General features: G+C 35.2%; 1 protein-coding gene across 6 annotated transcripts in view; it reads left to right on the plus strand.

The window, feature by feature from the left end:
* Nucleotides 1-25,636, plus strand: part of RBM25 (RNA binding motif protein 25) — a 63,454-nt gene that overhangs the window by 18,085 nt on the left and 19,733 nt on the right. For 5 of the 6 annotated variants that reach the window (XM_077122934.1, XM_077122928.1, XM_077122932.1 and 2 more), the window contains 5 exons: nt 4,366-4,423; nt 9,203-9,363; nt 20,142-20,327; nt 23,538-23,591; nt 23,828-23,911. In XM_077122934.1, coding sequence (XP_076979049.1) covers nt 4,366-4,423; nt 9,203-9,363; nt 20,142-20,327; nt 23,538-23,591; nt 23,828-23,911 — 543 coding nt within the window. The remainder of the gene's footprint in view (nt 1-4,365; nt 4,424-9,202; nt 9,364-20,141; nt 20,328-23,537; nt 23,592-23,827; nt 23,912-25,636) is intronic. The other variant, XM_077122931.1, reaches the window with a different exon arrangement.

A 25,636-nucleotide genomic window follows, 5' to 3' on the forward strand; every position in this document is an offset into this window, starting at 1 on the left:
ATATTAAGTATTCATAAAATAGATAATTTGCAAGTTTTTCGTTCTGCCTTTTTCACCCACATGTGAGGTTCTAGTTTAAGTTTTTAGGCTATATACCATTGCATTATGGAAATATACCATGAATTACCAATTTTCTGTTAATGGGTATATGGATCATTTCCATTTTTCTATATGATGTTAATGTTTTGCTGTACTATCACTGATAATTTAGCACATTGCTTTAATGGGCTTTCATATACATAAATAACTTTATTCGCTTATAAGTGGAATTATGGCATGATAATCAGTTTTACAAGATAATGCCATTTTTTTTGTCAAAGGTTATACCAGTTTATATTTCCACTGCAACAATATTTTGTTTCCACTCTTTTGTATATTTAAAATTCTGTGTTCAGACTTTAAAATTCCTATTTGATTTGCATTTTGTTACTGTTCTTTATCATTTTTGACATTATCTGTTGGCTTATGGTAAATGACACCTGAACTCTCTTTTTGGCTTCAGTTTTCCCCAATTACTATTATTGGTGCTACAATTGTAGTGAAATTAGTAATCAGTGTTATAATTACTGTGACTTTCTAGTTTCTGCAAAACTGATTTCATTTCCTTTCTTATACAACTTTTTGCTTTCTCTGAAGTTGTGAATCTCTTTATTCTTTTACTTGCATGATTTTCTGTTAATTTTAAAGTGTTCTAACTTCTCTATCAGTTCTGCTTTAATTAACACCTATCAATGTTTTTTCTAAAGACTGAAATGTATTAAGTAATCTTACCAACTTCCCTTCTTTCTAGAGTCTTCCCTGTCAGAGCCTTTTTGTCCTCTGTTGCTCTGATTGTTTTCTAAGCCTACTGTCATCTAGGATTTACCCCATGTCTTTCTAGGACTCTGTTATTGTTCTTCTACATTGAATGTAATGTTTTCTGTATCCCATGTCTTGCTCTTGGCTCTTTTACAGACAGTAGCTTCCTGTGGATATGTGTGATATATTAGGATATATGGTTTGTAATATTCTGGCTTTGTCTTGTGATCAGTAGCTTAACTGGATGTAGAATTCTATGTTGAAACTCATTTCCCTCATATTTTTGAAGGTATTGCATCGTGTTTTAGCATTTAACAATGGTTTTGAGAAATCCAGTGCCATCTGATCCCTCTTTGTGTATGACTTGTTCTTTGGTGGTTTTACTACCAGGTGTTGTGAAATTTCATCTTAGGTTTTCTTCTCTTTCTTATTATTGTGCTGATCACCTTCTTGGTGTTTGTCATTTCATTCTGGAGATTTATGTCCTTGTTTTGGGACATTTGGAGATTATTATTTCTTTACTCTGTTTTTCTTCAGAAACTGTCTTTATTTGGATGTTGTGCCTCCTTGGCTCTTTTTGATTTTCTGTCTGTTAGTATTTTTGTGCTACTTTTTGGGATTTGCCTTCAATTTTATCCTACAAGACTTCAATTAGAATATTTATTCTTAATATTTTGTTTTAAATTTCTATTAGTTCTCTGCGACATCCACCTCTTCTTCCCCTATCCGTGCCTGTGTCCCCTCTCCCCCATCATGTTTTTTTAATGTCTCTGGACATTGGGAGGTGGAGATTGAGAGAGAATACTAGCTGGGATAGAGGAACCACTGGTCTAGAGGCTAAGGCAGGCATGCGTTATCAATAATTGTGGATAGATGTATTGTACTTATGTATACATGGTAGGCATTTAGGAAATATTTGATGGATGAATGTTGGATGGATGGTCACAGCCCGATTGATGGTTGAGTTTGTGGATTGATGGATGAATAAATGAATGAAATATATGTCTGAAATTACTGTGGGAAAACGATAGTATCCTGCCAATTCGAACATTCTACTCCTTTTTTGCTACCTGTCACAGTGGTTCTTTTTAAAACATTTTTTTTAGCATCTTTATTGAAATACAGTTCACCTACCGTGAAATTCACCCTTTAAAGTGTACAATTCATTGATTTTTAGTATATTCACAGAATTCTGCAACCATTACTAGTCCCGGAACATTTTCATCACCCCCGAAAGAAAAGCGGTACTCAGCAGTCACTTCCCTACTCTCCCTAGCCCCTAGCGACCACTAATCTACTTTCATCTTTCTGAATTTGCCTATTCTGGGCATTTCATATAAATGAAATCATGTAATATATGATCTTTTGTGTCTGGTTTATTTCACATAGTATAATTGCTTTGTGCAATGATATATATAACAAAACCCATTTCAACCATTTTTAAGAGTACGGTTCAGTGTACATTGACAATACTGGTAACTTTCAATGCTGTTTATTTCCAGAACATTTTCATCATCCCCAATAGAAACTGTACCAATTAAGCAGTAACTCCCCGTTCCCCCTCCCTCTAGCCCCTGGTAATCACTGTAAATTTGCCCTATTGTAGATACCATATAAATGAAATCATTCAATATGTGGCCTTTTATGTCTTATTTTATTTAGCAGATGTTTCCAAGGTTCATCCATTTTGGCAACATCTATCAGTATTTTATTTTTTTTATGGCTGAGTAATACATTGTATAGATGTACCGCATTTTGGTTATTCATTAAGAAATTGATGTACATTTGGGTTCTGTGATTAATGATTTTGACTGTTATGAATAACGATGCTATGTACATTTGTTTACAAGTTTTTGTGTGGATATTTCAATTTGAAATATCTTTTTTTAAAATCTGTTCTTGATTTATATATGCAACAAAGTGTTTTTGTTCTTTGACTCCTTGAATCATTTCTTTCCTCTGACTTATTTTTATTTCTCTCTTTTCATTTCTCTTTCATTTTGAAGGCTTTCTGTAATTGTCGTGTGATTCTTGGTTGTTCATGTTTAAGAGTTAGAGATTAAAACATCTTTATGTGTGTTGGGGTGTTTATGAAATGTGGGATTTCATTGTAAGGTTATCTAGCAGGTATCCAGATGTTTTTAGCATTAGTATGTGGCAGTCTTTTGGTTTCTCTAGAAAACTTCAGTCTCATGGCTAGTGAAAATATGACTGTCTGTCTAGGAGTGGGGCTACAGATTGGGGTTCAATCATTTCTTATAAGCCATACCTTTACTTACTTACCCTTGTATCTTTTGTGTACATTGTGTAGGTCTTCCACTCTGTCTGGTGTTCCAGATTCCAAGCCTGTTCTGTTCATTTTCTTCATAGTATTACTATTCATGCTGTCATTTCTGGGAGTTAGGGATAGTGTTGTTAATTGAAAAAAGGTCCTGAAGCTCTGATTATTCCATATTCACATTGTTGGGCAAGCACATGCTTTTATTCACCCTCATGCTTTAACCCCATCCTCTACCTTCATCCTGTATCCTCTTATTTTAGTGGCATCCATTAGGTTAAATCTTTCTCATCAGTATCTGCCTCTGTAGGCACTTGCTAGATGAATTACGCCCATCCACTTGTATTTTATATTTGAAAATTTTGTTGAAATCTTGTCTGCTGCTATTTCCTTACTTTAAAATTTATCTTGTGGGTTTATATCTTTTATATTCTTTACTCTCATTTTAGTGGTTTCTCTGAAGGGAGGTGGGAAGAATTCATCCTTTCTTTCAGCTTTGACAGGCTGTCTTCAGTTATTTTCTGTGAATAATTGTCTTTTACTGTCTAGTTTTTACTTTGATAATTAGATATAATATTAAAACTGAAAGTAAGAAAAGTAATAAAGTCCTGCTTTTCAGACTACATACTTTAACAATTTGTAATATTATCCTTTTTATAGAATTTTTTTAAGTAGTTTTTTTTAAGAGGTACATTTGGAAACCTTACTTGAATCAAACCTTGAACTCTTATGAGCAAACCTTATTGTTTGGGGGATATATTAGGTAATTTGGTGTTGAAATTAAATTCACATGTTAATTCATGGTTCATTAGTCTGCATATAGTTAAAATCTTAATTATATTTACAATTTCATGTTCCCATGTTATTTTCATACTGTATCAAGCCCCATCTCATTAAAACCCTTCAGAAATATATTTGAGTCTGCACATAAATATATCTTTTAAAAATATAATCTTTGTGGATTAATATTTACTTAAATTTTATTTATAGTTGTAACTATTCTAAAATTGGACACCTAGAAGTTTTTATTTATTTGATAGGATAAATGATGCTGTAAGATTTCTAATTTATAAAAATCTAGGGCATTTTCTGTGAATAAGAAATAAGAATTTATATTTTTTCTTAGAATTATTAGACATTTCATTCATATAATTTGTGGGATTGGGGAGATATTAAGACACTTAGATGCTGGTGTAATATTTTTTGCTTGCATTTTTATTTTTTTATTAGACGCTAACTTATTTTGTTAAATACTTACTATACTATTTTGTTTGTGCTTGTTTTTTAAGAAATGTGGATTGGTTTTGAGCTGGAAGAGAGTGCAAGGTGCATCTGGAAAACTTCAAGGTAGGTAATTTTCTTCCTTATTTGATGTTGAGGTCGTTTGAACCTCTGTACGTAAATCACTTTTTACATATTTTGCTCTCTGCCTTTAACCTTGGAATTGTTCTATTAGCATTTGTTGTCTTTCTTCTTATTGGATAGGATTAAAAGGCAATTGGGAAGATGTTGACTGAAAGTTGAGATTAGAAGGTGGAAAAGTGTAACAGGAAGGAGGTAGGAAAGGAAAAAATAAAAATTTCTCAGACTAAATTAACTGATTTTTTTTTTTTTTTTTTTTTTTTTGGTGCATGGTTTGGGAATTGAACCTGGGTCTCCTGCATGGAAGGCGAGCATTCTATCACTGAACCACCCATGCACCCTAAATTAACTGATGTTTTATAAGATTACTTTAAAAAATCCTTTCTGTCTCAGACTATAATCAAGATGGAACAAGTAGGACTTAGACAAGAGTAGGATAAACGATATTAAGATGGCCTGTTGCTCTGGAAAACAAACTGTTCTTTTCATTCTCTTTGGTGGAAACACCTGTTTGATTTATACTTTTATTTTTATTAGGATATTTCATGCATAAATGAAAATTAAAAGTAAACAGTATGATGAACTCCCATGTACTCAGCATCCAGCTTTAACATTTATCAATCTATGTATAGCCAATTTGTGTTTCATCTGTACCCCCCTACCTCCTCCCTGTTATTTTTTTTTGAAGCTGTAAATATTTCAGTATATATGTCTAAAGGGCTTTTTACAAAAACATATCCAGAATGCTTGCTATTCTAAGACCTAAAAAAGTTTAAGCCATCTTCTTTTATATCATTAAATCTCCAGGCATGATCAAATACCCAGTTCAGTTTTCTCTAGTCAGTAGCTATGTCTTGACACTTAATCATATTTGAATTGTGTTATTTTTTTATTTTCAACATTCGATTACAAACTACTTTGAAACTTACAGGACTATTAAAAAATTAATGCAAACCTCATACAGAGAATTACAATATACCCTTATCCACTTCATATACTCAGATCCACCAATTTTAACATTTTGTCATATTCACCATATCATTCTATTTAGCCATCATTGTGTCAACCCATCTATTGTCTGGGTGTCCTTTTCCTTTCAGTCTTAAGAATTCCCTTTAGCACTGCCTGTAGTGGCAGTCTCATGGTGACTAAGTCCCTCAGCTTTTGTTTTTTGGGGAGTGCCATAATTTCTTCCTCATTTTTGAAAGACAGTATTGCCAGATATGCAATTCTTGGCTGGCAATTTTTGCTTTCAGCACTTTAAAGTCCAATGAGAAACTAGCACTTATCTCATTGAGGCTCCCTGGTATGTGAAATGTTGCTTCTCTCTTGCAGCTTTTCAGAATCTTTTTTTGTCTTTGAATTCAACAGTTTATTTTTATATGGCATAATGTGAGTTTATCCTATTTGGAGTTCATTAAGCATCTTGGATATGTAAATTTGTGTCTTTCTTTAAATTTGGGACATTTTCAGATATTTATTCTTTGAATATTCTCTTTGCCCCTCATTCTTCTGGGGCTCCCACTGTGCTGTGCTTATATTGGTGTACTTGATAATGTCCCACAAGCTTCTTGTTTTCTTTTCTTCCTTCTTTACTCTTTCTGATCTTCAGTCTGCATGATTTCAATTGTCCTATCTTCACGTTCGCTGATTTTATTGTCAGTTCTAATCTGCTGTTGAACCCTAAGGAATTTTTAATTTCTGTTACCGTGGTCTTCAGCTCTGTTTGGTTCTTTTTCATAATTTCCTTCTCTCTGTTGATACTGTTTGTATTCACCTATCGTTTTTCTGATCTTGTTAAATTCTTTGTCCATATTTTCCTTTAGCTCTTCTAGGAATTTTGGACCATGTTTTTAATCTTTCTTTGTTATGTCTCCTTGTCTGATCCTCCTGGTTGATGGCTTCTCATGCTTTAATTTTCTCCCTTGCCTGGGTCATCACTCCCTGTTTCTTTGTGTTTCATAGTCTTTTTTTTGAAACCTAGACATTCTGACACTTAAACCTTATCAGTGTAGTTTAGACTCTTGAAACATCTGTTCCCCAAGCTTTCCTTAGAGCTTTCCTTGAATTCCAGGAGCTAACAGAAAAGGAACAGAAGAAGGCATTTTTCACAACCTTTGCAGGTTGACCTGTGCAAGCACTGTCCTTCAGAGCCTATTTATACAGCGAGTTAAAAGAGTAGCTCAAGGCCTAAGTATAGAGGCAAACCTGATTATTTCAATCCCTGGATGCTGAGTACATGGGAGTCTTGTCTTGGGCATGTGCATATGGCCCTAGGAATTCCCCTTTTACATGGATATGAATGTCCCCCTTCCCCAGGAAACAGTTTCCTCATGGTCCCAAATGCTGCATTTCATGTCCTATAGCCAACAGTCCCATGTCCCTGACTTCTCTCCCATAGCATTCTGTAGGACAGTTCTGTGAGCTCCTTTGTAAACACAGGGCAAGTTTTGGAATAGTGTGTATTTGATGAGTATCTTAGTTTAGACTCTCAGGTCCACTAGATAGATTGTACCAGACCTGTTTTTCTAGTGTGTGCATGAGGGTTTTTCTGCATGCTACAGAACTGGGATTAAGGATTCATATTGGGAGAGCAGGGTGGCTCCTCATAGATAGAGATCTTGAGTGGTGATGAGGGGCCAGCCAGGGTTCCTGGAGATCCTGCTGCTTTTAAGTAGTTTTTCTCTTTGTGTTTACTTTGTTATTGCAGTCTTGTTTTGTGGAACTTTGTGAAAGATGTTTCGGTTAGTTCTTGCTCCTTGCTGAAAGCTTCCATTAGGGATCGGAGCCCTGCAGTTTCCCATTCCAGCCATCTTGATTGGGATGGGGCCTTACGTGTTATTTTTGTTGTAGCTTTTATTTGTAAGAATACAATAAAGGTGGTGTGCTTCTGTTAGGATAAACATGCCTTTTTATTTTTGTATAGTAGCAGTTGATAGTGCCTATATTTATTAGTTTATTAGGTAGGGGGTTGCAGAATATAATGTAATGTATCTTGAAGAATTCTATCATTCCTTCTTTGAGGAGCAAATCTCTTTTTTTTAGAGTACTTCTAAAAAAAGAAACTTCCCCCTCCATCATCATATTTGTTTACTCAGTGATAGTTTATATAGGAAAGGTGGGATGAATGCTTTAGTTCTTTTATTTCTTGGAGGAATCAACTGGTGTCCTGAACAGCCTCTAGCAGTGACCTTTTTTTTAATTTTCAATAATCATTTTTAACTTACTGATTAAAGCATGTTTAATGTGTTTCAGTCTACTGTTACCATTATTGACTTTTGAGTTGTCTTATTTTTTTTTGCATTTTATAAAAAAAATTTATTTTGTGTTATCAAACCAAAACAGCATACAAACATAAACATTCTTAACATACAAACATTCTGTGTATGGTGTACAATCAGTGGCTCACAATATCATCACATAGTAGTATATTCATCACCATGATCATTTCTTAGGACGTTTGCGTCACTCCAGATAAAGAAATAAAAAGAAAAAAACTCACACATGCCATACCCCTTACCCCTTCCTCTCATTGACCGCTAGTTATTTCCATCTACTCAATAGATTTTAACCTTTGTGAGTTGTCTTATTTTTGACCAGTGGGGCCCTCTGTCGGTTGGAACTTCGTAGCTTTAATACAACCCTAATTGCCTTCGATAGCTTCGTTTTCTCAGTATGAACCTTGTCTTGTGCTCACCTTTTAGTCTTTCTACCCCAGACTTGGCAGTCAGCTTTTCCTCTAAGGTGCTCTGGTTCCTTTCAGTGGAAAATTGTTTTCTTGATCACCACCTCAGGTTTAGGTGTGTCATGTTCGTTTTGAGAGTGGTTTGGTTATTGTTTTTAGTGTTTTCCAGTGTACACCGATTTAAATTCAGGACGAAATGGCGTTTATTTAATGTCTTGTCATATATCTCTATTGCCTTTTTCCCAGACTTTGAATCCTGATTTTCAAGGGCACTGCGAATGATAGACCATTAAATAATTAATGACTTGCTTTATCTCACATTATGTAGAATAGTTTCAGAACAATATTACCAACATTCATCAACAATATGATTATTGAAAAGTGTCCTTTTGGAGGGGGAACATGTCTTTTTGACAGAGTTTATCACGCTTGAAAATGTAAAGACAAATTTGCTGTGTTTTAAAATCATCTGAAACAGTTCCCTTCTGTGTGATTATGTCACTAGCTGGGTACATAAAAGCTTCATTTGTTCCATTTTGTTTTCTATTTTTTTATTTTTTAAATTTAATTTTAATTTTATCCATTTGATTTAAAGACATGTGAATGAATGGTAGTAAGTTGATAGTTACTAAAATGAAACATAGAAAAGAACTGATAAAGGGTCAGTACGTTATAATTTAATATCTCAGAATTAAAAGTATTTTAGTTGGATTCAAGCAATCTGTTTTTACTTATTTGTGGCTATGAAGAATTCTGGATGGTAATTAAAAGACTCAGTTTAGTTATAAATTTTGTGGATTCTGCTAAATATTTTAGGAGAATTGCTAAGAGGAAAAATTGCTTGATTTGAGTTTTTCTTCCTTTTCTGAGTTTTTTTTGTTCTCTCTCTTTTCTTTTGGTTGTTGAGGTGCTAATGAAAGTGAAATGTTTATCAGAGTCAATTGAAGAAGAGGGAAGAAATGAGAACTTGGATGATCCTTCTGTTATAACATTTGATCTCTAATGATTTTAATTTTCCATCATTTTATTTCATCTTTCGTCATTGCTTTATTTCACTAATTCTTTACATCTATTTCTAGCCTTCGGATTCTGTGAGTATAAGGAGCCTGAATCTACCCTCCGTGCACTCAGGTTATTGCACGATCTACAGATTGGAGAGAAGAAGTTGCTTGTTAAAGTTGATGCAAAGACAAAGGCACAACTCGATGAATGGAAAGCAAAGAAGAAAGCTTCTAATGGGGTATGTTTTCCATAGTGTTACCTTCTCTTTTGGTCACCTGTGCTATTTTAATATAAACACTTCTCTTTATACATGAATCTTATACGGGGCTTCACAAGATCATCATCATAATGTTATGTGCTTAAAGAGTTTGATTTATAGTTTGTAGTTACTTTAAGACTTTTATCTACCCATAGTGGGTGGATGACTGTTGGTTTGCTTGTTCCGGGTTGGGATGAAGGTAGTAAGGGAGTCTGGACAAGGTTAACTTGCCAGACAAAACACTGGTACAGACTATTCCAAACAGAGCTAATTCAGTAAGGCAGCTTTGTAAGTAAGTACAAAATGTATTTCAACCTACATGATTTTTATTGTTGCCCTCTTTTTTAAAAGTACACGGGTTCTAAAATGAATAAAGATGTGTCTGATTACTTAATTCGGTGGCTTTATATTCAGGATCTGATAAATGAAGCTAAGGTAGAGGAAATTATTGCATATTATATTATAATTCATGCATTATTATCTCCTCTCTACAAACAAAAAATATCTAGCTAAAACTTCAGTGCGTATTTCCTTATTTTCCTTCCAACTTCCTTTTTTGTGTTTCAAGCTGAACAAATCCAAAATAGATTTAGTATTACCTTCCCCTCACAACAAAAACAACAAAATTTTTAAGAAGCGTTTTTGCTCTCTAGTTCATTCAGGCTTTCATTAACCCTCTTCAAAATAGGAATAGCTTTCTTGCCTTTTCTTTATTCATTATAGAAACATTGTTATGTTCCTTGTAAAATAAAAAAAATAAAATTAAGTATCAAGAAGAAATTAAATGCCACATTTAACTCCATCACTACAAGTAACCACTGTAGAGATTTTGGTTGCATATTCTTCCATATGTCTGTTTGTGGATGAATATAGTTTTAATTGGAATATGTAGATTTTTTTTCTTTCGTGAAACAGGATTGGATTCCAGATAGCTTTGTAAACAGCTTTTTATTATTTCACTTAATCCTTTTTTTTTATTTCACTTTATGATTTTTTATCCTTGGACTTTTAAGGATTTTAACTGATTTCTCTGGATTTTCTTTCCTTGCATCAACTGTTAACAGTTCTGCTTTTATTTCTAAAATATAAGTATAATTAAAGCCAAAACCACTTGCTCATGCATCTGTAGTGAAGTTCAATATTTTATAAAAATGAAACTGCTAATTTTAGCCTGACTCTAGTCTATCGTTTTTTTATTTTTAATTTTTTATTAATCAAAAACAGAAATTACAAGAAACACAAACATTCCCAACACATACACTCAGCAGTTCACAATATCATCACATAATTGCATATTCATCATCATGATCATTTCCCAGAACATTTGCATCAATTCAGAAAAAGAAATAAAAAGACAACAGAAAAATAAAACAAAAACAAAAACAAATTCTACATACCATACCCCTTACCCCTCCCTTTTACTGATCACTAGCATTTCAAACTCAATTTATTTTAACATTTGTTTCCCGTATTATTTATTTTTATTCCATATGTTCTACTCATCTGTTGACAAGGTAGATAAAAGGAGCATCAGACACAAGGTTTTTACAATCACACAGTCACATTGTGAAAGCTATATCATTATACAATCATCATCAAGAAACATGGCTACTGGAACACAGTTCTACATTTTCAGGCAGTTCCCTCCAGCCTCTCCATTACATCTTGGTTAACAAGGTGATATCTCCTTATTGCGTAAGAATAACCTCCAGGATAACCTCTTGACTCTGTTTGGAATCTCTCAGCCATTGACACTTTGTCTCATTTCACTCTTCCCTCTTTTGGTCGAGATGGTTTTCTCAGTCCCTTGATGCTGGGTCTCAGCTCGTTCTAGAGTTTTTCTCAATCCCTTGATACTGAATCTCAGCTCATTCTAGGATTTCTGTTCCATGTTGCCAGGAAGATTCATACCCCTAGGAGTCACTGTCCCATGTAGACAGGGGGAGGGTGGTGAGTTTGCTTACTGTGCTGACTGGAGAGAGAGGCCACATCTGAGGGACAAAAGAGGTTCTCTTGGGGGTGACTCTTAGGCCTAATTTTATTTATTATTATTATTTTTTTTTTATTTTACATGGGCAGGCACTGGGAATCGAACCCGGGTCCTCGGGCATGGCAGGCAAGCATTCTTGCCTGCTGAGCCACCGTGGCCCGCCCCTAGACCTAATTTTAAGTAGGCTTGACCTGTTCCCTGTGGGATTAAGTTTCATATGAATAAACCTCAAGACTGGGGGCTCAGCCTATAGCTTTGGTTACCCACACTGCTTGTGAGAATAACAAGAATTCAACTTGAGGAAGTTGAGTTTTTCCCCCGTTCTCACCATTTCCCGAGGGGACTTTGCAAATACTTTTCTACTCACTGATCAAATCACTCTTGGATTCATCAGGGCATCACCTGGACAAACCAACAAAATCTCATGTCCCGTACAAAGTTCCATGTACTTACGGTGTTCAACTCTCTACATAAGTTATATTAGGAGATGCACTAGTCAAAATATAAATTTTTTACCAAATAAACATTATACAAAGTTCCATGTACTTAGGGTGTTCAACTATCTACATAAGTTATATTAGGAGATGCACTAGTCAAAATATAAATTTTTTACCAAATAAACATTTTTTTGCTTTAGTCTCACACATAAGTTGAAATTTTAAAATATTAATTACCATCTATTTTCAGCACATTGCAGTAATGACTTCTTTTGTTCTTCCTCATGCAAAAATGTTTTTTAAATTTGTACATTTAGTCACTATCATTAACACTCTAGGCATTCCTAGATTATACCATCTCGATCTTTATCATCCATCTTTCCTTGTGATTTCATTTATGCCCCAGCCCTCCTTCCTCTGTCATTCTCACATGCAGCTTCATTCAGTGTTTTAACTTATTTGTATTACAGTTAGGTAATATTGTGCTGTCCATTTCTGAGGTTTTACATTCAGTCCTGTTGCACAATCGGTATCCTTTCAGCTCCAGTTACCCAATGTCTTACCCTATTTCTATCTCTTGATGGTCTCTGTTACCAACAAAATATTCCAAGTTTATTCACTAATGTCAGTTCATATCAGTGAGACCATACATATTTGTCCTTTTGTTTCTGGCTAATCACACTCAACATAATGTCCTTAAGGTCCATTCATGTTTTTACATGCTTCGTAACTTTATTCTGTCTTACACCTGCATAATATTTCATTTTATGTAAATGCCACAGTTTGTTTAGCCAACTATCTGTTGATGGGCGTTTTGGCTGCTTCCATCTCTTGGTAATTGTAAATAATGCTGCTATAAATATTGGTGTGTAAATGTCCATTTGTGTCCTTGGCCTCGTGTCCTTTGAGTAGAGACAGCATATAGATGGGTCCTGTTTTTTAATCCATTCTACCAGACTATGTCTTTTGATTGGAGAGTTTAATCCATTAACATTTAGTGTTATTACTGCATGGGTAGTACTTTCTTCTACTATTTTGCCTTCTGGATTTTATATGTCATATCTAATTTTCCTTCTTTTTACCTTTACTCATAGTCTTCCTTTCTACACTCTTCTCCACACCTCTCTCTTCTATCTTTTCATATCTGTCTCTAGTGCTGCCTTTAGTATTTCTTGTAGAGCTGGTCTCTTGGTCACAAATTCTCTCAGTGATTTTTTTATCTGAAAATGTTTTAATTTTTCCCTCATTTTTGAAGGACAATTTTGCTGGATATAGAATTCTCGGTTGGCAGTTTTTCTCTTTTAATAGTTTAAATATATCATCCCACTGTCATCTTGCCTCCATGGTTTCTGCTGAGAGATCTGCGCATTGTATTATTGGGCTTCCCTTGTATGTGATGGATTGCTTTTCTCTTGCTGCTTTCAAGAGTCTTTCTTTCTCTTTGACCTCTGACATTCTGATTAGTAAATGTCTTGGAGTATGTCTATTTGGATCTGTTGTCTTTGGGCTACACTGCAGTTCTTGGATCTGTAATTTTAAGTCTTTCATTAGAGTTTGGAAATTTCCAGTGATAATTTCCTCTATTAGTTTTTCTCCTCCTTTTTCCTTCTCTTCTCCTTCTGGGATACCCACAACATCTATATTCATGCGCTTCATATTGTTTTTCAGTTCCCTGAGTCCCTGCTCATATTTTTCCATTTTTTTCCCTATATTTTCTTTTTCTTGCCGAATTTCAGATGTTCCGTTCTCCAGTTCACAAATCCTATGTTCTGTCTCTCGAAATCTACCATTGTAGGTTTCCATTGTTTTTATCACCTCTTCTACCTTGCCTTTCATTCCCATAAGTTCTGTGATTTTTCAGACTTTCATTTTCTTCTTTTTGTTCATTCCTTGCCTTCTTTATATCCTCCCTCAATTCATTGATTAGGTTTTTGATGAGGGTTTCCATGTCTGTTCATATATTCTGCATTAATTGTTTCATCTCCTGTATCTCATTTGAATTGTTGGTTTGTTCCTTTGACTGGGCCATATCTTCAGTTTTCCTAGTGTGAGTTGTTATTTTTTGCTGGCGTCTAGGTATTTAATTACCTTAATTAGTTTATTCTGGAGATTGCTTTCACTTCTTTTACGTAGGGTTTTCTTGCTGGATGGATTTGTTGTCTATCTGTTCTTTGACATTCAGTTCAGCTTTATCTGGACCTCAAGCTTAAGTTTTGTTTAACAGAGGGGAATTTTTCAGTCCTTGGTTTCTTGTTTCTTGCCCTGCTTGTATGGTGCCTTTTCGCCCCCCCGCCCCCCACCCTTAGGAGGGTCTACGTAGATATTATAGACCCCCAGCTGGATTTTCCCAGACCAAACTGGCCTCCTATCAGGAGGAAAGAATCACCTGCTTTGGTTTTGCCTGAGGTTGAGACCCAGCAGGTTGAAAGACTTTCCTGTGAAGTCTGGACTCTGTTTTTCTTATCCTGCCCAGTATGTGGCACTTGTCTGCCTGCAGGTCCCACCAGCGTAAGATGATGCGGTACCTTTAACTTTGGTGAACTCTCCCTGCTAGGGGTGTGGTGGAGACAGAGGAGAGGTTGTAGGCTGGTTTTAATGGCTTCAAATTACCAAGCCCTGGTGTCTGAATTCCTTGGGGGAGGAATTCCACCTGAGTTGGGCTTCACCCCTCTCCTGGGGAAGGCACAGGCTCCAGACAAGCCCCCAAAAGAACTCGCTTCTGCTTATACTTGGGGCAGTTGCAGCCTGAGAAGTCCTGCCTCTATATCCAAAGGCAGTCAAGCCTTTGTAGAAGCACAGCCACAAAAACCTCGTTTCTTTCTTTTTTTCCCCTCTTTTTCCGTCAGCCCTGCCCCCTTGGCGCTGGGGCAAAAATGAGCAACCTCCGCTTTAACCAGTTTCACCTGGGCTGGGGGCCTATTATTAGTAGTCAGAATTTGTTAATTAATTCCACAATGGGCGTTTAATTGTGCTCAGTTCATGCTGCTGGTAAAGTTCCTTTCCTTTCTTCTCTGGGAAACAGACTATGGGGGAGGGGCGCCGACCACCGCAGCTTTGGGAACTCACAGTTCTGTGGGGGCTTGCAGCCGGTCCAGCTGGTCCAGACTGGCGTACACTGTGTGTCCGGTCACTGACGTGTCCCCAGGAGCTGTTCTGTACTGTTTCTGGTTATTTAGGAGTTCTAGTCTATCTTTTTAACTATCTCCTTTCCCATCCTCTTTTTCCCCCTCTTATTCTTGTACCAGTTCAACTACTCCCACGAATTTTGTGCTTTGCTAAGATCTCATGTCCTTGTTGCTCCTCCAGGTGCCCAGTTGAAACTTTATCCTTAGAGTTAATACTTAAAATGCCCTCTACTTCTTATAACCTTCATTGACTCTATCTTTGGTCTCTAAAATCTTTACTCTTGTTATCACATATAAAGGATAACTTTTACTGCTGTATATCAGTCAGCTTTGTATTATATATTGTTTATAAATCTCTTTATCTATTAGAACTACTTATATAGAGATATCTTATATCTCATTCTCATATCCTCTCACTTACTCCCATTCTCTGATTATAGTGTAGAAAGGGAAGTTTGGGGACTATGTCTTTTTCATTTTACATTTTCCACAGTACCCAGCACAATGTCTTGCCCACATCAGAAATATAATAAGCATTTATTGAATAACAGGTACAGTTATATTGCTTACCTCATGGTCTTGATAACTGTTCTTACCCAGCTTTGTAAGTAAATAGTAGAACGATGTCTCTGAGTTGTAAATTGGATCTCATATCAGCAGTGTTCCCAGTGTTCCCTGTCATATCACTAAAAACATTGTTAAAAAACAAAGAAACTGCACTAAGAATTTTCAGGTTCAGGTTTTCCTTGCTGTGATAACTGAATTCTTATTTAAAATAAAGTGTGGATTCAGTGTCTTCAGAGTTTTTGGTTAATTTTCCTCAAACTCACTGTTTTACTGTGTTTAATCACTAAATTTTTAAATTTGTAGTATTTACAAATGGTGTACTAAGAACTATGAATGTGAAGTAAATCACTGTATATTTATATAAACAAGAAAATGCACAATGATGTGATTTTGAATATCATTTGTAGCCAGAGAAATCACATGACTAAATCTGTTTATGTCTTGAAGAATGGAATTAAAGATACCTCCAATAAAAACATCCAGAACAATTATTTCAGATGAAGTGAAATGAAAATGGTTAACAGACATCACTTAGGTTAATTCTTTTAGTTTTCCAGCTATTGTATGTATACTTCTGGATGTACATGACCTGGTGCCCAGAGGTATTTGAAATCACAGGACAAATGTCGTTATCTTTTCCTAGAATGCCAGTTTTACTCAAGAATATGGGTTAAAAGTTTAAAAGTTGAGCAATTCTAGCTGGCGCGGACATTTTTTCCCCAAATAATTTAATCAAACAAAGCTATATACTAATGTGCAGATTTGCCATGATTTTTCAACCAAAACATGAGGTCTTCACAGTACTTTTTTTAATGCAATTTTACTGAGATATATTCACACAGCATAGAAACTATCTTGCAGTATACAATCACTGGTTCACAGTATCATCACATCGTTGTGTGTACAGCTTCATGATCAATTTTAGAACATTTTCATTACTCCAGAAAAGAAATAGGAATAAAACCCTAATCCTCCCATACGCCTTATCCCCCCATATTTTGTCCCATATTGTTGGTATGGTTACATTTGTTACTGTTGATGAAAGAAGTATTAAAATATTACTGTTAACTACAGTGCATAGTTTGCAATAGTTACATTATTTTCCATATAACCCTCTATTATTAACTCCTTATAATAATGTCATACATCTGCTCTAGTTCATGAAAGAACTTTTTTATATTTATACGGTTAATCATGGATATTGTCTATAAGAATCACTGTGTTATACGTTTCTATGCTTTAACCTCTGACTTTCCTTGTGATATACATGACTCTAAACTTCTCCTTTTCACTACACACACGCACACCATTCAGCACTTAATTATTCTCACAACATGCTACCATTGCCTTTATCCATTTCCAAATGTTAAATTCACCCTAGTTAAGCATTCTGTGCAACTGCTTCCTGTTCTGGAGTCATTGTACATCCTGGTAACCTATATTCTTTAGTTTATGTCTGTAAGTTTGCATATTATAATTAGTTCATAGTAGATTATAAAATATTTGTCCTTTTGTGTCTGACTTATTTCACTTAAGAAACATGCAAGTTTGCCTATAAAATGAGAGACATTTTTCCTAATCCAGAATTTTAAGAGTTATTATGTGCTTTATATAAGGTACCTGTCAAGTGGCTTGATTGAAAGTATTTAATTCAGAATTTATATAAGCACCCTTTTTATGTGTGTGTGGGGTGCCATTTTTTTAGTAAAAGTATTTCCTTTGAGGTGGTTATGTCAGTGTAGTCCATTGACAATCTAGATTGTCACAAGTAGGGGTTGTTAATCTTACATTCAAGAATGAAGTCTGAAAGGTTTTCCAAGTACAGATATTCACTGAGAGAGAGCCACATGTATGACATTCTAATCAAGGATGGAGGCTCCAGGTGGTCATCTTTACATCTTTGCCTGGAAACTAGTCTGGCTGAGTGAGTCTACATTATTTGATAATAAAAGGGCTCTGAATTAAATGCAGTTCCCAGAAAGGTCTTGTTTTGAGCCCTAGAAACCATTGCCAATGAGTAAGCCTAGAGGAACTGTTTTACAACTTGACAGCTAGCAGCTTTACTATCAAAGAGCTGTAGTTTGGTTCTTTTAATTCCCCTGAAAAGAGCCATTTGGGCAGATTACATAAACATCTCAATTATGCAGATGATTTTGATAAGCTTCTTGTGCTGCTAAACCCCTCCACCTTTTTCTCCCCAGAATAATTGAATGTGCTTTCTGATTTCTGAAGTGGAAGAAGAAACTCTAAGTCTGGAAATCGTTTCTGATTGAGGACTTAGTGGTAGATCTTGAATTGAAACCTGCCAGCCTATGTAATGGTCTCTCTAACCAAAAATAACTTTTCCCGTGATGTGTCATTCTTTTTCTTTTTTTGGTACATTAGCAACCTGTTAAGAGATGGTGCTACTAAGCTTTCTTTCTAAAAATGTCCATTTTCTCTGTAGATCAGGGGCCATTCAGCAGTAGTGTGAATTAGTTCATTCTAAATGCTTTATTTCTAATTTCAGTAAAACCAGCTAATGTTTAAATTTTGGTTTAGGATGGGGGTGACAAGAAATTGGCTGTGAGTAGTTTTATATGAGTAGGCTTCTGGATTTATAGTCCTACTTCTCTCACTGCTTAAGAAAGCATAGCAAGAGAGAGGTCTTATGGAAAGGAATTCACGATGTAGGGAAAATGGCCAGACTGGGTGCTCACTACAATGTATATTTTCATAATATAGAATTTAGGTTTTAGCAGCTGAGAGTTTTGGTTGGAATAACCATGTGTGTGTCTCAGCACCTAAACCTTCACTACAGAGTTATCAGAGGGGTTATTAATTCAGTCCTAGAGAGAAGCAGAATCCCACTGACAGGTCTTTTGAGAGAGCTTTATAGATAGAGCTGTGTAGACCTATTATAAAAATTGATTTAATGTAAGAAAGGAACACATCAACACAATTATAGTTCATTGTATTTTTGGTAAATAAGTTTAACAATTTAATTACAGTCCTTGGGTAAAGTATCTTTTCTTATTAAATACCAAGTAGAAAATTGACAGAAGATTGAAGGGGCAGGGGTTTGAAAATGTTAAGAAATTCCTATTTATAGCAATTAGTGTCGTTATACCATGTAATACCTTATATTGAAGTTATATGTGTCAAAACCATCACTTATCCCATATTTTTAAACACTTGAGGGCAGGGTTATCTTTTTGCAGTTTTGAGTTTTCTGTCTTCTAGCAAGGGACCTGCACAAAGGAAGGCACTTAGTAAAAATTTGTTGAGTGAATTAAGATACGTGTGCTTGGTGAATAGCTGTCCATTGGAAACAGCTTCCAGAATAGTGGTGGAGTTATAAAATCACTGCTTGTTTTATCTTGTTGAGAAACAAGGTATAAAGCTCACCTTGAATAGACTTCTGTGCATTTTGACCAAGAGTCAGACATTTGTGTAAAAAAAAATGTTTCTTTTCTTTTGTATCTGTGAAAATATTTACAGTATGTTTACTGAATAAGCTCATATGTATTTTAGAGTACGTATGTATATATAGTTTTAAATTACAAAGCATCTTGTTGTTTCTTTGTCATCTTTTCCCCTTTCCATATTTTATGAAGTCAGTAGTTGATAGTAAAAGGAAATTATCAAAAGCTTTGCGGTCATTCTCTAAAATGTTTTTCGTGGTTTCAACTGGATTAATTTTTTAGCCATGGGCTTATAATAAAATTAAGAAATAAGAAGAATAGTAGTGTATTAGGAGCCAGTATTTTTTTTCCTTTTTCGGAGTTAGAGTTCTCTTATAAGATTATCAGTAGTGTTACTGATTTATTAATGTTACAAATGTTATTAATGTTACAAACAGTGTTATTTACTTTTTGAGAAGCAGTACAACATCAGTTTATTCACTTTTATATGTGTATGTGTGTGTCATTGGGAGGAAGACTTTAATGCGAATGTTGATTGCTTGTTATATAAGTATACAGGTGTTTCTTTGGGGGTGCATGGTCGGGGATGGTATACAAATTTTTATAAGTGGTATTCCCATATTACAGAAATTACAGAAAGCAAAGTGGGAAACAAAGAAGCCATGATTTTAGCCCCTAACCTATCTTATACTTGCGTTTTGGTGTATATAGCTGTCTCCTGGTTTTATTTGCTTGTTAACACTAACGTGCTTCTGTTTATTTTAATGGTGGTTATGATATATACGTAAAGTTTTTTTCTGACTTTTCCACATAGATAATTGACAAATGTTTAATGTCTGTTTGCAAGAATGAATTATTTAGTAAATAATTTTGGTTATTAAGTAAATAGTTTAGGCAATTGTTGACAGTACTATGTGAAAAATTGTTTAAGCTTTGCAGAATGGTTGTATAAATAATAGTCCTGTCATTTAATGTTTTTTTCACCTGGTTAGGGGCCAGATTTTTAGTTATTAAGGGAACAGAGGAAAAGACAATGAAAAAGTACTAGTATCTTAGGGAAAAAACAAATGAAGCTTAGTTTTGTGAAGACAAAACAGCTCTTTATTCATTTAAAAGGACTGTGGAGATATTTTAGAGAAAATGTGCTTTTTTTTTTATCAACTCTTTAGAATGATTTTCATTTTCTTGTTTGATTTTCTCCCCTCCCATCCCAAACTTTGCCTTATTTCTTAAGAATGCCAGGCCAGAGACTGTCACTAATGATGATGAGGAAGCCTTAGATGAAGAAACGAAGAGAAGAGATCAGATGATTAAAGGGGCGATAGAAGTTTTAATACGTGAATACTCCAGTGAGCTCAATGCCCCCTCCCAGGAATCTGACTCTCACCCCAGGAAGAAGAAGAAGGAAAAGAAGGAGGACGTATGTGTTACTGATTTCTGATAGAGCAGACACGTTTCTACAGTTTATTTTCTATGATGTCATATTATACTTTGATTACATTTCAGCTTTTGAGGGAAAAACTGAATGATTGGTGTTTATGATGATATACTGTTAAGCCTAATTTGACAGTCACTATCAGTCAGCTTCCTGATTTTCTGACCAAAACGTTTGTTTTGTATATTTGAAATGCATTGGCATGGAGTCTTGTAGTTATCTTTTAATTCAAATTTCAGTATTAAAAAAAAGAAGTTGAATGGTATAAGTAGGGACTTTATATTAAGCAGTAAAACGAGATTTTTATTTTCTTGGCCGTGAAGCGACTGGCTCTCTTTTGCCTTACCCCATAATTGTGGCTGTTCTGCTGTTCTGTCTCTGCTTTAAGCAGGAAAGCAGGTGCCATTTACTAAGAATTTTCACTTATACTGTATTTTTTAGCTGTCTTTCCTTTAGTAACCCTCCATGGACAGAAATGCTGTTGAGCAACTAGAGGACTAAGAAAGAACAGTCAAGAACTACTACTCCCTAGTAGTAGTTTTATAAAAAATATATTTTTATTGAGAAATCGTCACACACAACGAACCATATTATACAAACATCAGCTCACACATCATCACATAGTTGTGTATTCATCACCATGGTCATTTTCAGAACACTTACGTCACTCCAGAAAAAGAAATAAAAAGAAAAAAACTCATTCATTCCATATCCCTTACCCCTCCTTCTCACTGACCACTACTATTTCATTCTATCCAATTTTTTACCCTTTATCACCCCTATTATTTATTTATTTTTATTCTTATCTTTTTGCTCATGTGTCCATACTCTGGATAAAAGGAACATCAGACACAAGGTTTTCATAATCACATGGTCACACTGTAAAAGAATATAGTTATAAGATCTTCAAGAATCAGGCTACTGGAGCACAGTTCAGCAGTTTCAGGTATTTTCTTCTTGCCACTCAAATACAACATAAACTAAAAAGGGATATCGATATAATGCATAAGAGTAACGTCATAATCTAACCTCTCATAGCTTCTGTTTGAAATCTCTCAGCCATTGAGACTTTATTTTGACTCATTTCTTTCTTCCCCATCAATTCCCATGATACCGGGTCCCAGCTCATCCCTAGGATTCAGGGATGATTTATACTTCTGAGAATCATGTCACGTGTAGGGAAGAGGGCAGTGAGTTCACCTGCTGTGTTGGCTTAGGGAGAGCGGCCACATCTGAATAACAAGAGGTTCTCTGAGGGGTGACTCTCATGCATAATTATAAGTAGGCTTAGCTTCCCCTTTGCAAAAGATAAGCTTCACCGGGGCCAGTGTCTACACTGAGGGCTCAGCCTATTGAATTGGTTGTCGCCCCTGCTTGCGAGACAAGCAGGAATTACCCAGATGGGTAAGTTGAATATTTCCTTCTTTCTCCCAGCCCCCCAAGAGAACTTTGAAAATACTTTTTTATTCACTGCCCAAATTACTCTGGGACATATTGGGTATCACACTAACTTGGACAGTCGAGATTCCATGTAATTATGGTGTTCAAGTAAACTAACCATACAGGCTAAAATAGATAATGTGCTTCCCAGAATATAAGTTTTGCACTAAGTAAACCTCTCTCCCTTTGGTCTTGCATCAAAGTTGAAGTTTGAAAATATGGTTCATACCATCCTGTACTCACTATTCTGATTTACCTTAGTTCTTTCCAGATCAGCTTCATTCATATCTCTAGTCGATGTCTGATCACTTTTTCAGCTTTCTTAACAGTTGCTGATTTGGGAAACGTGACTTTCATAGCTTCAGTGCTCTGAGTCTCAGGTGTCACATAAATACGTGAAATTTCAGGGAATGACTAGGTTATAAGCAAATAGCTTAGTATCTCAGAACTTAGAAATATCAGTTACAAACTCCTAAATATATGTGGTTGCTATAAGAGCTTACCATCTACAACCCTTTACAATAGGCCCCAACATTATAACCCATGCTCTGGACTTTAATTCTCTGAGTTTGTATATTACAGTTAGTCCATATGAGTGAGGCATGATCTTGTCTTTTTGTTTCTGACATTTCATTCAACATACAATCTTTAAAGTTCATTCACCTAGTTGCATGCCTCACAACTTCATTCCTTCTTGGCAGCCGCTTGGTATTCTGTTGTATGAATACACCATAGTTTTCTCATTCCTCAGTTGTTATACCCTTAGGCCACCTCCATCCATTGTGAATCGCAGACACTGCCTCTATAAACACCAACATGCAAATGTCTGCTCCTATCCCCACTCTGAGTTCCTCCAGGTATATACCTAGTAATGGGCAAGATCATATGGCAGCCTTGCCCCTAGTCTCCTGTGGAACCACCGCACTACCCTCCTTTCTAGTGGATTAACTGACACTTCCTTAGTCACCTTAAGCCAGTTGACTCTAGGGAGTCCCGACTGAAAGGACATATTTGCTTCTGTTACTCCTGTTTCCTTGTATAGACTTGAGAAATTATGGAAAATGTTTTTTAGAAGTAGTGAAAGTATTTTATATGCATGGATTGTATATACCATGAAAATAGTATAAAACATAAATTGTGATTAATTTGAGGGATATTTAATAGTTCATGTTATTCTTGGATTTCAGGGTCTTATTATTAGGTTCGTATTCAGTTTTCTTTGTAGCCAAATACATTTTTTATTATGACATTTTCTAACTGATGCAGTCATATCATGAAAACCTATTTAGTGAAGTGGCAGTCAGTGGGGAATGGTGGTTGGTAGGATCAGTCAAGTAAAGGGTAATTGAGGCCTATAAGGCTGGCTGTTGAGTTTGTTCCTTCTTTTCCCTCATTAGTGTAGTATATATCAAAAAAAAATTTTGATATATAGGTTAGAAGGAGGGGATCACAGAAATCCTGTTCTATGGCAGGAATTTTGGGTTAATTTTGTGGTTGTAATTTTTCCTTGATGTTGGAGGGTATTAAGGGAAAAAGTCCTGGTACTATGAGATCCTCATTTCATTGGTTGGCCATGTTGGAGGGAGAGTGGGGCTGGGTAATGAGAGGGAGTTGTAGAGAGCATGAATGAAATTGATTTTTAATGTCAGGCAATTTGAATTCAAGAAAATACTGCACTGCTTGCAGTATAAACGTATAGAGTATTGTTTTTCAGAGGGTTTTTTTTTTTTTTAAATTTTTGTGGTTTTTCTGCAGATTTTCCGCAGATTTCCAGTGGCCCCACTGATCCCTTATCCACTTATCACTAAGGTTGGTTTACATTTTAGACAATAGTTGTTTACTGATAATTGCCAAGTTTGTGATTCTTGTCATCTGTTTTTTTTTTTTTTTACTATTTAACTTTACATTGTTAGGTTTGTTATTGTAGAACGGCTATTTATTTACTCTTATCTTTTATAAGAGTTATGCAAAATACATAACCTTTTCACTCTGTTTGTCTTGATTATGACTGAATTTTTGCATTCCCCTTTGTCCTTGTTTTTTAGGAGGATATAAATGCTATAGAAATGGAAGAAGACAAAAGAGACCTGATATCCCGAGAGATCAGCAAATTCAGAGACACACACAAGGTAGTATTCTTATTTTTTCACTTGCTACCAAACTAGACTTTTTACAGAATCCAAAGCAAAAGACAAAAAAAAAAATCAACCTTACATTAGAATATAATTTAAATGTTTTTTATAGGTTTAGTTGCTATTTAGAAAGAAACAGAAGACCAATACCATATTAAAGTGGACATGTCACGCTTAGTTTTTTTCAATTACTGATTACTCTGCAGTCTTCTCACTTTACTATGAATAAAGGCTTTTTTTTTTTTTTTTTTTTTTTTGATTTCAACATGAACACCAAGATCAGATTTAAATTAGATTCAAAGGGCAACAGGATAACATACACTAGTATATTTCTGGGGGGCATTTGTTTAACTTAATCTTAGGAAAACATTTCTTTAGCGCTGAAATGAAAATTAAAGATTTATATTTGTATAGATTTAAGTTGAGAGGGGGAAATTTTGAAAAGTAAGTCAGTGGTTACCAGACTTACCAAATTTTAGATGCATGGAAGAACTGTAAATTCCCATAAAAGCTAATCTATTCATTGACCCCCACCATTATGATAGAGATCATATGGTGACTAATGCAAGATGAAACTCTCAGCTTGGAAAGTAACAAGGAATAGGATGTAAGTATGAGCTTCTGTTTTTTATTATATTTATGGATGCCCCCTCAGAAAAATATGCAAAGGGGTAACTGGCTTGGAAATGGGTATTTGTACACAGTAAATCCCACTCACGAGTTTTGCCTATGAAAGCTTCTCTCAGTGACAATGCATCTGTGAATGTTCGCTGGTGTTGAAGGTGATGCTTATCACAGTGAATTGGCAAATACTGCATGAAATGTATTTTGTTTTTAGAGGTAATAAATGGTATTGGTTCTTAGCCATAAACCAAGTGGCCTTTGACTCAGTGAAATGTTAACTGTTCACTTTTTCTTTTCAAACAATTCTATCTTTTCTTCAAAATTCCAAGTTGATATTGAATTAATGCTACTGAATATTTACTATCCAGATGCCCAACTATAGCTCACATACACAGTGCTTTTTTAGGAGTGGAATGTGTTTCAGAGCACAAGTGTTATTCTCCAGAAGTTTAAGAGTTTAAAGCGTAGTTCATGGAAGTCATTTTAAAGGAATACTTTTGGTTAGGTTCAATACTCAAATTTAGTGTCTGAGTAAGCTTGAAAATGGTATACAGTTGTGTGTGTGGTTTACCCCTTTGTGTTGTTATTTGTTAAACAAACCCTGTCATGTCATTGGTAAATTATGAGGAAATCATGTTTAAAAAAATGAACTGAAAAGATATTTGCTTCAGAGATTGAGAAGCTGTCAGGCATTTGACTGCCTTAGACTTAGCTCACTGGAGGGAATATTTTGAATTTCTAAAATGTGTTTTAAAAATAAAAAACCAAAAACAAAAAAGGAAAATTTTTTAAACACTGTTGTTTTATTGGGGCGGTATGGCTAAAGGGGATATTTCGAATTATAGTTAAAAAATATGAGCTCAGTGAACCTTTGCATGTTTTGGTATGAGTTTATTAAATAACCACAGACTGTCAGGGTATCAGCGTGGCAGGGGGCGTCCATTTACAGCACGGACGAGTCTGAAGAGAGAATGAGGTAAGATTTATGATTTTATTTTATCTGTCCTTTCCTCTTCATTACTTTCTTACATCTTTCTATACTTTCCCCATTTCATTTTTCTGCAGTCTTTTTGTCATTTAAATATATGTGTGTTTGTA

The sequence above is a fragment of the Tamandua tetradactyla genome, chromosome 12 (genome assembly GCF_023851605.1).
Source record: "Tamandua tetradactyla isolate mTamTet1 chromosome 12, mTamTet1.pri, whole genome shotgun sequence".
Classification (NCBI taxonomy): Eukaryota; Metazoa; Chordata; class Mammalia; order Pilosa; family Myrmecophagidae; genus Tamandua; species Tamandua tetradactyla.